Source organism: Phalaenopsis equestris, unplaced genomic scaffold, assembly GCF_001263595.1.
Source record: "Phalaenopsis equestris unplaced genomic scaffold, ASM126359v1 Scaffold000270, whole genome shotgun sequence".
In the NCBI taxonomy this organism is placed as follows: Eukaryota; Viridiplantae; Streptophyta; class Magnoliopsida; order Asparagales; family Orchidaceae; genus Phalaenopsis; species Phalaenopsis equestris.
Window position 1 is genome coordinate 382422 of NW_018164712.1, and position 15339 is coordinate 397760.

The 15339-nt window shown below is 35.6% G+C and overlaps 1 protein-coding gene across 3 annotated transcripts in view; it reads left to right on the plus strand.

Moving 5' to 3' along the window:
* Positions 1-499: 499 nt before the first annotated feature.
* The window catches only part of LOC110024710 (peroxisome biogenesis protein 3-1-like), a 35223-nt gene continuing 20383 nt past the window's right edge, over positions 500-15339 (plus strand). For 2 of the 3 annotated variants that reach the window (XM_020724828.1, XM_020724830.1), the window contains exons 1-4: positions 500-640; positions 738-902; positions 1053-1252; positions 1441-1571. In XM_020724828.1, coding sequence (XP_020580487.1) covers positions 627-640; positions 738-902; positions 1053-1252; positions 1441-1571 — 510 coding nt within the window. In that variant the 5' untranslated portion in view covers positions 500-626. The remainder of the gene's footprint in view (positions 641-737; positions 903-1052; positions 1253-1440; positions 1572-15339) is intronic. The other variant, XM_020724829.1, reaches the window with a different exon arrangement.

Here is a 15339-nt window from a genome sequence, read left to right on the forward strand (position 1 = left end):
ATCTTAATATAGTTCCGATATATATTTTCTAAGGAGAGTTTACAATGCATAAATTTTCATATTTACAATTTCTAACACTCAAATATTTTAATATTAATTAAAAATATTATTATTACTAATTTTTTGAAATATATATATATATATATATATGTATATAGAACTTTTAAGTGTTGGATATACAAATTCAAAAGATTCATGTGATGAGTATTTAAATTTCCTTCAAATTAACAATTAGGAATCATAATGATGATTTAAATTTTAAATTTAAAACTCAAAGTCAAAAGACTTAATGGAGAAAAAAAAAAAACATCCAACTAAACTAATAAAAAGTCTTTGTCAATTAGTGCAACACAGAATAAACAAATAAAAAAAAGATCTTCATAGAATACGAATATAATGCTTATAATAATTATTTTTATCAATTTAGTAAATGTTTTAACTAATTACCGCATAAATATAAACTTCATGAAGCCCCTTTTCTTAAGTTCTTTGGATTTTATGATGTTGCCCTAATGTATCTGCCTGCTTTTCTCTTTTTTCGAAACCCCATTTCTAAATCGGCTTAGGTTTCCTGCAATTGGCGAAGGTTTAATTATGGATTCCATTAATCTCTGAGAGAGAAAACCATGCTCTCTTTGAGGTGAGATCGCCTTCCTTTCACACGGAACTGCTTCAATCCGTTCATCTTATTTCGATATTGGTCGTTGATCTTTTTATGGAACTGTAAACTTTTGAAGCAGAGGTCTCTGGAATAGGCATAGGAGAAGGATATTTATTACTCTTGGAGCACTGGGAGGTGGTTATGTGATATATAAGTTTTATGATGCTCACAGAAGAAGAGTTACTGTGCTTGAGCGGCGGTTGGAGGGAGCTCGGGAAGTTGACGAGCTCATTAAGTCGCAGTAATGCTTTCTTCCTCTTCTTTCAATTTTCTGTTTAAAGCCTTATACTATTTATTTTAATTTAGTTTTTTTTCTTAAGTTTCTTTGGATTTGTTAATTATAAAAATATATTCTTGTTTCCTCTTTCTCGAATTTGGATTTGCTGGGAAGGTTGCAGAACCATTTTGAGAAAATTCAGAGAATTTCGGATAGCACAACGCTGCCGTATGCATTGCATTACCTTAGATCTCGAATAGCTGCGGATTTGGACATTTCTTCTTTGACGGAGAAACTCAGGCAAGCCAAGGGCGAGTTTAGTACTCTTACACCGAAGGATAAGGCTAACTTATGGGAAAGACTTAAAATCTTAAGTATGCCATCAGTTTTGCTTATATTCTATCTCCTTTCTCATTTAATTTGATTTAATTTTACATTGTCATGCTGTTCCTTTTTGGAAAACGCTGAAATTTATTCAAAAGTTGGATTATAAATATCACTGCATGGCTGCTTTGTTTTGGGATCTTTTGAAGAATTCTAATGCTTATTTCTGCTCATACAGGTTTTACAAGATTGACAGCTTCATTGTGGTCAATGACAATGCTTTGTTTATATGTAAAGGTTTTGGTAAACATATTGGGCAGACATCTTTATGTTGATATTGCTCGTGGTTCAGAAAGCTTGAAGGCACTAGTTAAGTGTTCTCAATTTTTATTGGATGGGTCCAACTAATTTTCTTCTTCTTATCTTGAACTAAACTCCTTTTTTAGGTTTATGGCTTTCTTTTATTTGTTAAGTTCAAGGAATCAGTGAAAATATTATGAAGATTAATTTAAAAATGTTCTCACCATTTCATGGCATACTTTAGAATTTCTTTTCTTATGAACGCATAGTTTGGGGATGCAATGGTAGTTAGGGATACCTTAGTATGTTGCAAATTCGTGTGTTTGGGGGACAGCACAATTGATGCCGATGGAATGCCAAATTGATACTATTCTTTGCTTTGCTAACCTTCTTAATTATGTGAAAGCTCAAAGTTCTACTTTTTACTTTTTATATGCTTGCACTTTGGTAGATTTAATTTGTTTTACATGCATGGTTTGCCAAATTGATATTATTTCTTCAATCTTATGAAGAAAAAGAATAATAATAGTGAAATGATTGGTGGACAAAACTCATCGAGCTTAATGCTCGATGTTCTAAAGGTTAGTTTATTTTATTATTATAAGTGTTTGAAAGTGTTTAAATTTTGGTTCCAAAACTAATTACATTGAAACATGTTGTAGGGATGCTTGTTTTGCGGTAAGTTCCTTTTGTTTGTTTTGGTTAGTCAATTCCATCACCTTTACTAAAAACGATCCTGTTCTATGGCTCCTAGACAGTATTTGTGAAACGGATTTTGCAGGAGGTGGTTGTGGAATAGCGGGGAATGAAGTATGATGGTTTGACGACATTTGGGCTGAGATAGGCGTCAATCGATGGTTATCCTGACTAGAATCAGTAGAGAAAATTCCAAATCAACGATGTTAGGATGGCGACGAGCTTTCACCACCTGTTCTTAGGCAAGGTACTAGCACACCACCTGCAATAGGAATATGATACAATACTTCAATAGATAACCAAGAGAAAACATCTCGAAATAACATAAACCAAATCAAAAGCCTACGAAAATAGAAAAATAACGACATATCAATAGTTGACTACTAGAAACCTAATTAGAAAATAAAGGAATAGGAAAGAAAAAAAAAGGAAAGACAGAAAAATACTAATTTGGAAGTCGACATCCCCACGACCATCCAAACTTGCGATAGTCAGCGAGATTCGACGTTCCACATTGCGGTCGCATCTCACAGCATTCTCCCTAGGGAGGAACTTCTTCTTTCTTCCAGGAAGCTTCAGGACTCGATCTACTATCATCATAGCAAATGCATTGTCTTGCTGTTTTTGAGGCGGTCACATTGTAAAATTCATGTCACATTCATTTCGGGCAACTCTAAAATGCTTACATCCTTCCAAAGTCTGTCATGATAGAATAACTGTTGACCTCATTTTGAGGTCATTACTCTTTTTCTTAAGATCCTAAGATCTAGCTCTAAGAGTTTCTATTGACCATCTTAGAAAACTAGAATTGAGACTCACCCTTTTTAGAAATTTCATATACTTCCTATTTTCCTGTGATGTCTAGCATTTATGGTCTCAAAACCATCGTCTTATGGACGAGCGGTTAAGAGCTATTGTGTAGAGACTCAGGGAGAAGTTCCCAATAGGACCTCAAGCTCTAGGAAAACTTCCTCACGACTTTATCGTCACACACACACCAAATGCACAAAATTCGTTAAGTTGCACAAGATCAGACTTAAATTGAGCTTAAAGATGGGTGAAAATGCGAACTTCTCCAGACGACCTCCGATGACAATATGGACTACGCCAACGCTTCTGGGACACAAATAATTTTAGTAGGAAAGAACACCCATATTGCCATATTTCTGACACGAGAAAATTTACATGCAAATCGATGAATTCGTCAAAATGACCTCCGAAGGCTAAACGGACCGCGCCAGCGTGTCCGGAACGCCAAAAATACCTAGAAGGACATCCATATTCGATATGTTACGACGCACGGAGAAAACACAAATTCAATTTTTATTTTTCAAAATATTAAATACTTTTTATAGATTTTACCCCTAAATTATAATCTCATTAAGTTTTCACCCTCATGCTTAAGCTCTCGTTCGAACCATCTCAGGGCTCGATCCCGCGGCTCGTCCCGCTCTCGTCCGTGTGCCCTAGTTCCATGGTGGATCCACGCGGCTTTCCTTTGCCGTTCTTGCTCGCGGCTCATCTCCCAATTAGAAGAGGCGTGTTGGTCGACGGTCCTTCTACTCAAGGCAACAACCGCTCCTCTCCTTTATTCCGCCGTTTCTTTCCCTTTTCCCCATTCGTTGGCTAGGGCGACAAACAGGTGGTTGTTCTTCTCTTCTTTTGTCTATAAAACCCCATTCGGGGGAAGATCTAGGGTTGGCTGAAATTTCCTGAGAAGGGGAGGTGCTGCTATTTTTTTTCTGGTTGGTTCATCTTGTGTGTGTGCTTGAAATATTTCTAGAATTTTGTTTTCTTTTGAAAAAAAGAGGGTCTGAAAGAGAAGAGAAAAGAGAGGACTTTGAGAGAGGAAGGCTTTTGGAGAAATTTAGCACTTTCTTTCTTTCTTCTTCACTGTTGGGAAGGCTTCCTCCTTCTGCTTTATTGTTCGAGTGGAGTTCTTCTTCCTCTCTATTGGTCGATACTCTTGTGGTTAGAGTCTGTCGAGCCGGGAGCTAGAAACCGTGGGGGGCTATTTGCGTAGGGCTCTCAGGAAGGATTTCTGTGGGGGAGTTTTCTTCAATTTATTTTAGTGTTTTGCTACACTAAAGAGGTATTCTTCTCCTTCTCCTTATTCTATTTTATCTAGGATGGCATGTTGAGGCATTTCTAGTCTCTTGCAAAGGTTAACGGAGGAATGGCTTAGTTTATTTTGAAGTCTAGGTATTGATACATGCTGGAAATTAATTTTTTTATAAGTTGGAAGATCATGTTTGGGGCTCATTTCTTGCTCTTCTTGCTGCCCCTTGTTAGAATACATGCTGGAAATTATTTTTTTATAAGTTGGAAGATCATGTTTGGGGCTCATTTCTTGCTCTTTTTGCTGCCCCTTGTTAGAATACATGTTGGAAATTATTTTTATAAATTGGAAAATCATGTTTGGGGCTCATTTCTTGCTTCTTTTGATGCCCCTTGTTAGAATACATGCTGAAAAATATTTTTTATGAGTTGAAAAATTTGTTGGCCTTAGGGATGTATGCACACTTATATGTTTCTTATTACTTGCTACTACTTGGAACATATTCTGAATGCAATATTTTGAAATATGAGATTTCAATAGAGTTGATTTTGATAGCTCTGTTTTGGCCCATTTGTTGGGCTCAGGTTTGGCTCTTTTGGGATTGGATTTTTGCTGGAAACTGCTCCCTATTTTGGCCCATCTGGTGATCTCGGTTTGGCTCTTTGAGATTGGATTTTTGCTGAAAAATATTTTCTATCTATTCTTTTTGGGATCGTTTTTTTTTAACTTTTGGAATGAATAAATGCTGGAAATTGTTGTGACCCATCTGCTGAGATTCAGTTTTGCCCTTGTGCTGGGCTCGGTTTTGCCTCTCTACTGGGTTTAGTTCTCCCCTGTGTTGGGTGGGTTTTGCCCTGTGCTGGGTTGGTTTTGCCCTGTGCTGGGTTGGTTTTGCCCTCCCGGTCCTCGGCTCGGTTTTGCCCTTTCTGCTGAGTTTGGTTTGCCCTTGTGCTGGGCTCTGTTTGCCCCTTCTTTGGGCTCGGTTTTGGTTCTTCTGAAATGCATAAATGCTGGAAATATTTTCTTTGTTTGTTCTCCCATCTAGTTGAACTCGTTTTGTTCCTATGTTGGGCTTGGTTTTTCCCTAGATTGGGACTCGGTTTGCGCTATGCTGGGCTCAGTTTGGGCTCCTTTCTGGTGTTTTATGTTGGTTGAAATCCTTTATATGTTTGAACTATTTTCTAAGCTCGATTTACCTTATGCTGTGCCGTTTTGGGCTCCTTTCTGGTGTTTTGTGTTGGCTGGAATCCTTTATATCTTTGGAACTTTCTTTGAGCTTGGTTTACCCCTTTGGTGAGCTCGGTTTGAGCTTCTTTGGTAATATATGATTGCTGAAATCTCTTACCGCTTAGGACTGTTCCTTGGATTTAGTTTAACACTTTTGTTGAGCATGACTTGTTTGGGGCCTCCTCTTTAATGCTCCCCTTAAGATATGTTATTAGTAATCAAGTTTGTCATCCTAAAAGTCATGAATTTCAATATCTATCTCTATGCGGGAATATTTAGTTTGAGCATTGTTAGGAAGGTGGGTTCGGTCCTAGTGGTTTAAGATAGTTTGTCCATTCACTCTCTTATGTATGTCAAATACAATACAATGGTAGTATTTATGGTGGTTTCTTTTTCCTGCTTTAGCCTTGAAAGTTACTTGGCGCTGCTACCTTTGGGGTGTTCTTTCTGACTCTTACCCGTGGATCTATGCTGCCTTTAGGGGTTTTCTTATTGGCCTATGCTGTGGTGGCTTTCCCTTTGCTCCCCTTTACCCGTGAGCCTTCCTGCAGCATTTCTTTGGTGTTGTGACATGGTTCATGCTTGTTTGTTTTTTTTCTTTTTGCTGCCTCCCTCCTCGCCTTACCCGTGAGTTGCTCTAAGCTGTTTGGTGGTGGCTTTTGCGATCATTTTTGTCCCTTTTATGGGCCTTACTCGAGAGCATATATTTGATTTCTTTTTTGTAATGTTGGATGTAGATCTCATTGTACACTTTTGATGAAGGATGGAAGTAAATTATTTTGGAAGATTAGAGAGTTATTTCTTCTATTGGTTAATGTTCATTCTTAGGCTTGTACAATTTCATTTGGATGAAACATAAGGTCAATTTAAATTGGATTCATGAAGGGTTTGGAAATTCATGAAATTGTCATTTGGAAAGGATACGCTTCTTGGGTTGATCCATTTATGAAATGTGAGAAATTGATATCCGTCGTCTATGATTGATTCAAGGATCTTGGGCTCTCTTTTGAGGATTGTTTCACCCTTTTTGTCTTTCAATCTTTTGGATGAATCAATTCCTCCTCTTCTCTTCTCTCTCATTCTCATTTTTGTTCTTTTTTTCTTTGCTTATTGGTTCGGTTTTCTATGCTTATGTCCGATACATAAGTGTTCATGTATAGTCTTTTGCTATATGTGAAACCATCAAACAAGGTCGCAAAAAGTTCGATTTTGTTTTGGGGCGTAGGGCGATGATGACAAAGGCACGCCGGTGGTAGAGCAGAATGATATCTCATCGTACAAAACCAGGACTTGATTCTGGGACCTGATGAACTGTAGGATGAAAGTATCATTCACCGACATAAGATTAGAGGGGGACCCGTACCTTTTTAGGTTGTTGGTAGTCGTAGGCTCGATGACGTGATCGACTTGTGGACGACTATACCTTTTAAAATTGATAAAACATATTTTATCAAATACAATGCAATGGTAGTATTTATGGTGGTTTCTTTTTTCTGCTTTGGTCTTGAACATTACTTGGAGCTGCTACCTTTGGGGTTTTCTTCCTGGCCCTTACCCGTGGATCTATGCTGCCTTTAGGGGTCTTCTTCTTAGCCCCTACTCGTAGGCCTATGCTGTGGTGGCTTTCCCATTGCTCCCTTGCTGCCCTTTACCCGTGAGCCTTGCTGCAGCATTTCTTTGGTGTTGTGACATGGTTCAGGCTCGTTTTTTTTCTTTTTGCTGCCCCCCTCTTGGCCTTACCCGTGAGCTGCTCTAGGCTGTTTGGTGGTGGTTTTTGCGATCATTTTTTGTCCCTTTTATGGGCCTTACTTGAGAGCATATATTTGGTTTCTTTTATGTAACGTTGGATGTAGATCTCATTGTAAGCTTTTGATGAAGGATGAAACTAAATTATTTTGACATTGGTGTGATTTTCTGGAAGGTTAGAGAGTTATTTCTTCTATTGGTTAATGTTCATTCTTGGGCTTGTACAATTTCATTTGGAGGAAACATAAGGTCGATTTAAATTGGATTCATGAGGGTTTGGAAATTCATGAAATTGCCATTTGGAAAGGATACCCTTCTTGGGTTGATCCATTTATGAAATGTGAGAAAATGATATCCGTCTAGGATTGATTCAAGGATCTTGGGCTCTCTTTTGAGGATTGTTTCACCCTTTTTGTCTTTCAATCTTTTGGGTGAATCAATTCCTCTTCTCTCTCATCCCTATTTTTGTTCTTTTTTTCTTTGCTTATTAATTCGGTTTTCTATGCTTATGTCCGATACACAAGTGCTCATGTATAGCCTTTTGCTATATGTGAAACATCAAACAAGGTCGCAAGTAGTTCGGTTTTGTTTTGGGGCGTAGGGCGATGATGATAAAGGCACACCAGAGATAAAACAGAATGATATGACATCCTACGACATCAGGATCCGATTCAGGAACCCGATGTGCTGTAGGATGACAGTATCATTCATCGACACAAAACTAGCAGGAGTTGACCCGAACCTTCTTAGGTTGTTTATAGTCTTTTGCCCAACAGCGCGATCGACTCGTGAAAATTGATAAAACATATTTATAAGAACAGATACAATATTCATAAAAAATATTTTTATTACAAAATTAAATATAACTTTTCTTTTGTATGCTTGAAATATATGTGCATGCTAAAGCTTAAATTTTAAAAATATATTACAATTGGGTTGTCCACTTATTGATTACCAATGTTGGGCTAAGGAGTACCCTCCTAAGTTAGGTTCAGTAAGATATCCTCCAACTAGTGGAGTGGCGGGCTTTATACATCCGGGTGATCGAGTAGCCTTTGACGGCTATCGAGTACAAATATATATATTTGAGCCTAGCCCCGACCCGAGTGCTTGCGGTCCCCTCTTTTCGAACTTTTTTCTATGTTTTATTGGAATTTTTGGATAAAGCACTCGTGGTCTTTTCTCCGGGATTTTCCCTAAGTTTTGATAGTTTTATTTAAATTATTACTTGTCCATTTTTCCGAGTCTTTCGTCGTGGATTTATTTTTCGATTTTCTCGAATTTTCCAGGCGATGTTTTTTTTGTTTATACAGTGAATACTAGCTAACTTAAAGGAGCAGCAGAATTCTCAAATTTACAGGTGTGATTTACATTGCAGCATTTTTATTTCCTAGCATGTTGTATTACTCTCCTAGCACGTTATACTATTTTTCCTAGCACGTTATACTATTCTTTCAGCATGTTTTACTGTACATTCTACTGTTCTTTTCTTTTATACAGCATGCTTTGTTACTTTGATACACACTATACCTTAGTTTAGGAAAACCTAATAGTTATATAGGAATTAACATTAAACCTGGAGTTGCTACGACGAAGAGCTTTGAGCGAACACCGCGGGCAGCACGACGAGGAACAACTTCAAAAATGGATTTGCGACATCAAAGCACATTCATATCACTAAGCATTTTTCTTAGTTTAAATAACAACCCATACGATTTCGTGGTGATTTGCCTAACAAAGCGTAAACCCTCACATATAACCTTTAGGCTTTTGCACAACCCTATTGTGCAATTATAAGTCCTAACAGTTTAGGATTCCGAGGTTACCGTACGGTACGGTGTAAATCCTTCTATCTTTTTAGGCTATTTGCACGATCAGATATCGTGCAAACGTAAGTCCTAAATTCTAAATAAATTTAGGATTAAAGTAGGATTAAACATTAAACAATATTATTTCAAAGATATAAAGCCAAACAATAGGATAGTTGGGAGGTCACTCGGGATTTCGTCGGATTCGTGATATCCCCTACTTTTCATTCCTTTTGATTCCTTAAAATAACTGTTCTTATTTGGAACCATTCCCCTTTGATTTTCCTATGATCAATTGTGGAAACCTAAACTTTGAAATCTTGAAGGTAAAACCACTGATCTTAATCGAGAGTTTTCTTAAGTGACCCCAGTCATTTAAGATGTAATTAAATATAGGGGTTTGTCTCTATAAGGAACTTGGAATTCAGGTCTTATCTAATCCTTATATTATAATCCTTATATTAGGTAGGGGAACCTGTTTGCCTCATATAAAATATTTCGCAGATCAAAGAGATGTCACAAATTCTTTAGTTTAGGTGATTGAACCTACTACAGGTGATATGTTTATTCTTCGGGATAAGTGTGTTATGTGTGGTATCGTGCTTAATCACCCAAACTATTCAAAATGTGAGACTCGTTTGGTCTCACCTATTTTTAAATCAAAATGTTACTTTCAAAAAATCATATTCATATCAAAACTATTTTCATATTTTCCTATATTTTTCATATAAATCAAAATTAAAACGGCCGACAATAACTATCTATCCTTTTTTGGCACAATTAAAGCTGGAACAACATATAGACATGTATTTTAAAGAACCAAGTATCGAGCCATTAAATATGTAACCCGCTTCTTCCACTCATACTCGACTGGGCGCTTCCAATAAATAAGGTTGTCCAGAGGAATCAACTTTAAAATAAAATCTATGGCAAGCTAGGCAACTCTCAATGGCAATCACTCAAGAGAAGCCTCTTCTTTTTCTCTGGAATTATCTGGATCCCACTATAGGACATTTTTTTCACAAAGAAATTAAGAAAGGTTTCAAAGTTACAGTTCAACATTCTTGTCTGGCCATTTTATTGTGGGGGAGCGGTTGATCTAAACTGAAATTTAATACCCATGTTACTCCATATAGCCTTCCAGAAGTAGCTCAAAATTTCATCTCTGACATATTGGACTTCCCTTAGCAGTGGCAACTTAGGTGGTAGATTTTGTCCTAAAATTTGAAATTTTCTTATATGGAGTTTCCATATGTTTTATGTCAGCCGCAAAACTTACCCACTTGAATAACCAACATCAATCCTATTGACGCTTCTCTTATCACATGCAAAAGGATAGTTTGTGGCACTGCATCCCGAAACCATGCATGAATGCCGATTTTTTTAAACTCACTATCTTCTATAACAAGTAATGTTAATCCCGTTGGATTATCTCTCATGGACTCAACTTGAATCACTGGCGTCTCTTTCTCGTCGACTAACTGTTGACTCTTCTCGAAAGGCTACATCTTATTTGTCTCTGTCCATTTCTTCAATTGCTTCCCATTCAATGAAATAGATCGTTGTTTTATTTGGGCAATCCGATGCCACGTGACCAAAAACGTGACACTTGAAGCATTTACTGGCGGGGATGAATTTAGGAGTATTTGAAATCTCTACCTTATCTGTGCTCTGTACAATTTCCTCTGGTTAAGTCGGCTTAGGTGTTCCACTGGGTGTACTTTTGATGCTTGATCTTAGGTTAAATTCTGCCTGTAAGATGTGGAAATCACCCGGTGCAGTTGTCGCTGCACTTTTGAAGCTTAGGTCCGAACATCTTGTAGTGACTAATTAGGTTGTAATTGTATGACATTACCAATGGACTATCTTACTCCCCTCAGATCTTGAGCTATAGTTTTTTTCTCGGGCTTCTTTAACCCACACTTCAATATAAACTGCTCGAACTGAACTGTTACTCTACTGAGAGATTTTGTTGATGCAACTTATAAAGGTTCAAGAACATGTCTTGTCTGTAATGAACTAGTAGATACTTCTGTTACATCTCTTCTTCAAATTGGACCATGTAGTAATTTACTCTACCATTTTCTTTATCGAAGATGCTTCAAATTCTCACACCACAATGAAGTTTTTATCCTAAGCTTGATAACGGTCAATTTAACTCTCTTGTTTTGCAGAATATTCTTGAACTAAAAAATTTGCTCCATTGTTTGAAGTCACTCAATAAATTCTTTGGATCCTTTGCAACTGTCGAAACCTAAGTAAGTCCATCTTTATACCAATATCCTGATTTCTCCTCTGATAGTCTATGCCGAATCATGGTATTTGTTCTCTATTATTGGGAACTTCTCGATTAAAAATTTCACTTCCTCCTCTCGATCTGACAAATCACCTACGGATGGCCTCTCTGGATTTTCTCCTATTGCGGGAGGCAACTCTGTTACCATTGGAGGATTTCCCACTGCATCTCCTCTATAGAAAACTCCCAGACATCTTTTTGCAGATTTCTCCTAGGAGGCCTGGTGCCCTTTTCTCCCAATTAGGTTTTTAAGTGTATGTAGGATTGCAAATCAAGCTTGGTCAGGTGTTTTAGGTTTTTGGGGTAGATGTCAAAGTGGAATTATTTTGGAGGTAGGAAAGTTGGATTTTGAATTTTTTTTTTAGGGATGATGCTAGGAATTGCAGTAGGAATGATTTGGGAATTTTTTTTGATGGGGGAGTTATTTTAGGTTAATTGAAATTTTGGTTTGGGGTAAGGAATACAAAGTCCTAAAGATCTAGGGCTTGTTGGGCTCTGATACCAAATGATACCGATCTAGGGATTCTATATGACATTTGGGAAGTGGATTTTGTGATGAGGTGGTTTTGGAATAGCGAGTGAATTAAGTATGACAGTTGATGGTGTTTGGGCGATAGGTCTCGATCGGAGGCTATCCTGGCTGAAATCAGTGGAGAAAACTTTGAATCAGAGATGTTAAGGCAACGAGGAGCTTCCACCACTTATTCCTAACTAAGATATAGGCACATCACTTGCAACATGAATGTAATACAACACTCCCATAGAGATAACAAGGAGAAAATATCTCCACATAACGTAAATCTAATTAAAAGTCTGCGAAAAATGGAAAATTACGACTTCTAATTGTTCCCTACTAAAAAACCTAATTAGAAAATAGATGAATAGGAAAGAAATCAAAAGGAAAAAAAGGGTTGTTTGGAAATCGACGTCCCTCACTCTCGTCCGAACCGAACCTATGATCACTGGTGTTATGCGATCCCTCAAATATGCGGTATTTGGTGTTTCGCATTGCAGTTGCGTTCCACGTCAATAGATTTCATAATTTTTTCATCATAAGTAAAAGTAATTTTCTAACTCATCATTTCATTAGTTTAATATTATAATATTGGTATTATTAAATGCAAAAAAAAAAACATGTAAACCCTTGAGCTAACTTTTGTAAGAGAGATCCAATCGCACTTGGACATTCGAAACGTGCTAAGAAAATTAAAGTTGGCCCATCGTTGTTGTGATTAGAAGTGCCTTCGTATTGCATGCTATGCAGAACTTTTATTTTTTAATTTGTGTCTTATTGTTATTCCATACTTTAGATAATTGGATATTTTGAAAAATATCACTTTGGATTTGCCACGTGACATATTGAATTAACTACTTTTTAAACTATTTTAGAAAGATTATTTTATTGCCATATTTGATAGGCAACATTTTGCTACTCAATATTTAAAAAGTCAAAATTGAGAACAGCCTTATTTTTCTCAGCGAGACAGAGCGTAAACCTAGAGGCAGATTGAGGCGTAAGCCTTAAAATAGAAAAAAAAATTATAAAATTAAAAAGAACTCATAAATATGATAAAAAATGTCAATATGTTTATTTATTTTATTTTCATAAAACCACAAACCATAAATCTCAATGTTAAATATTATTATACAATGAATGTTTGGAATGAGATTTAAGATAAACATTTATTTCAAATTTAAATATATTACCAGGATCAAGATTTATAGTGGCTTCATCCTCATTATTATCATCTTCAGAAGAATAATTATATATAATATATTTGTTATCGTTTGATTTCATCTCATTGGCATTTTCTGAACCTTCCTTAATAACTCTATTTTTTTTCCTGCTCTTTCTATTAATTAATATTAGAATATAATTTTAAATAAATAATAAATTAATTATAAAATCAAGTAATTATAATTAATTTATTGTTTGACTTTTTTTATTCATTGTATTAAATATTTTATATATAACTATAATATAATATATTATAATATATTAATAATATAATGGGGGATTTAAATAATGTCGGACAGTTTTAATATATTTACATGTCTAACACCTAAATTTTGATATATATTTATATTACACTTTAATGTCATTATCATTTAAAAACATATGCATGGAAAAAAATTAATAGTACTGATTTTCTTATGCAATTCTAAATATTTGGGTCTTTTCTCAGTAAATATTAAAGTTTCAGGGTTAGATATGTAAATACATAAGAATTATGTGGTATGTATATAATTCATCATATAATACATCATAATTTTGTTAATATAAACTAACTTAGACATTGTCTCAAACACATCTCGAGGCGTAGTTTTTTGACATAAGCATCATCAGTGACAATGAGGATTAAGCCTCAAGGTTGTTTTTGAGTTCCTTAGTTTAAGGCGTGCCTCGAGGCTTAAATTTCAAATGTCTTTCTTTGGTGGTACTTAATATTATAAAATGTAATATTAATTTGATTTTATTAAATCCAATCAAATATGGTAAGAACTATACTCGGTTAAACATATTTTCTTAAAATCTACAACCTCAGTCTTTGTTCTAGAATGTGGCACTCTTCAGTGTGATAGGCATATTTTTGCCTAAATTGTTGTGTTTTTTATTTTATTTGGCCTACTTATATTTCATCCACCATGCTATTGATACCATTTGAGAAATCTAATTTGAAAGCCATAATCAACTATATTTGTTCTAGATGGTTGGTAATTAACTGTTTTGTATGATATTTGGCCAAGTTCTTCTGTTGTCTTGGTCACCATCCTCATCTGATGAGTAGGCCTCATATACTTCCCCCTCTTGTGGTCTCATAGCAAAAGAGAAAGATAATTAGGAGGACTAAGATAAGAAGATAATAAAGAGATGAAAAAGTGGAAAGGACAAAGGAGTAAAATTAGAAGAGGACCAGTTATGTGTGATCCAGCCGCAAACCGATTGAACTCGGACTCACGATATTCTTAAAGATCTTTGTTCATTCTAGATCTAGCTATCTTGATACAATCTCAATTCAAGCTAGGCTAGGTTATCAATTTTGATCAATTATATAAATTTGATTGTTTGATTAAGTTTCCGTCTTCTAGTCAATTTTTTAGTCCTACGTGCATGCATTTTGCCTCTATATATGGGTGCATATATACAAATTTAAATGCGGACTTATATGCTTATGTATTTTGAACTTTTCTTGTGCTAGTTCAATTTGGTTCAAGTTTCTCTTGATCCAATTTTTTTTTGAGTCAGGCTTGGCCTATTAGTTTCAATTGAAGTTTGACTTGAGCAAAATTATTTAGATTTTAGAGCGATCTTTGGTTTTTTGAGTTAAATTCTGTTTATTAAATAATTGTACTGGTAATTCATTATTAGCTGGAGGATAAAGAAGTAGAAAAATAAAAATTAGTAAGTTGTTTACAGCTGGCTTGTAAATTTAATTTTGTTTGTAGCTAGCTAGGTAGTTATTAATTTCATCCTAATCCTGTAATTAGCCAATATATTAATTGTGGACAATTTCAATTACTTTTTATTATTGATCTATAAATGGGTTAGTAGATTAAGGAAAACAAATGGAGGGTTCTACAGCATTCTACCATACATTTTAACAAAAAAACATTATAATTTTAGTTTTACTAACTTTTCACCACAGCTTTATTCATTTAGCTTTATATAGATGTAATGCTACCAAACACTAAAATAATCTCATCTCTGCACCTATATAGGCAATATATGAAGGTCAGTGCCTCCACTATGTCCCACTAGCATAGAAGAATGAATCAATGCGTACGTATGCAAGGATAGTTATGTGTATTTATCCGGATGTTTCTGTGTGCAATGTGTTCATATATATAAGCACATATTGCAATCATCTCTACATATTGGACCCCTCATCATCATCTAATCACACTTTTTTTACTAAAGGATTTTAATTACCATGCATTTGAAGGAAAATTTCACTCTGCTGAGTGCTGATAACTTTCAATTTGGGAAATTTACATACATGCCAC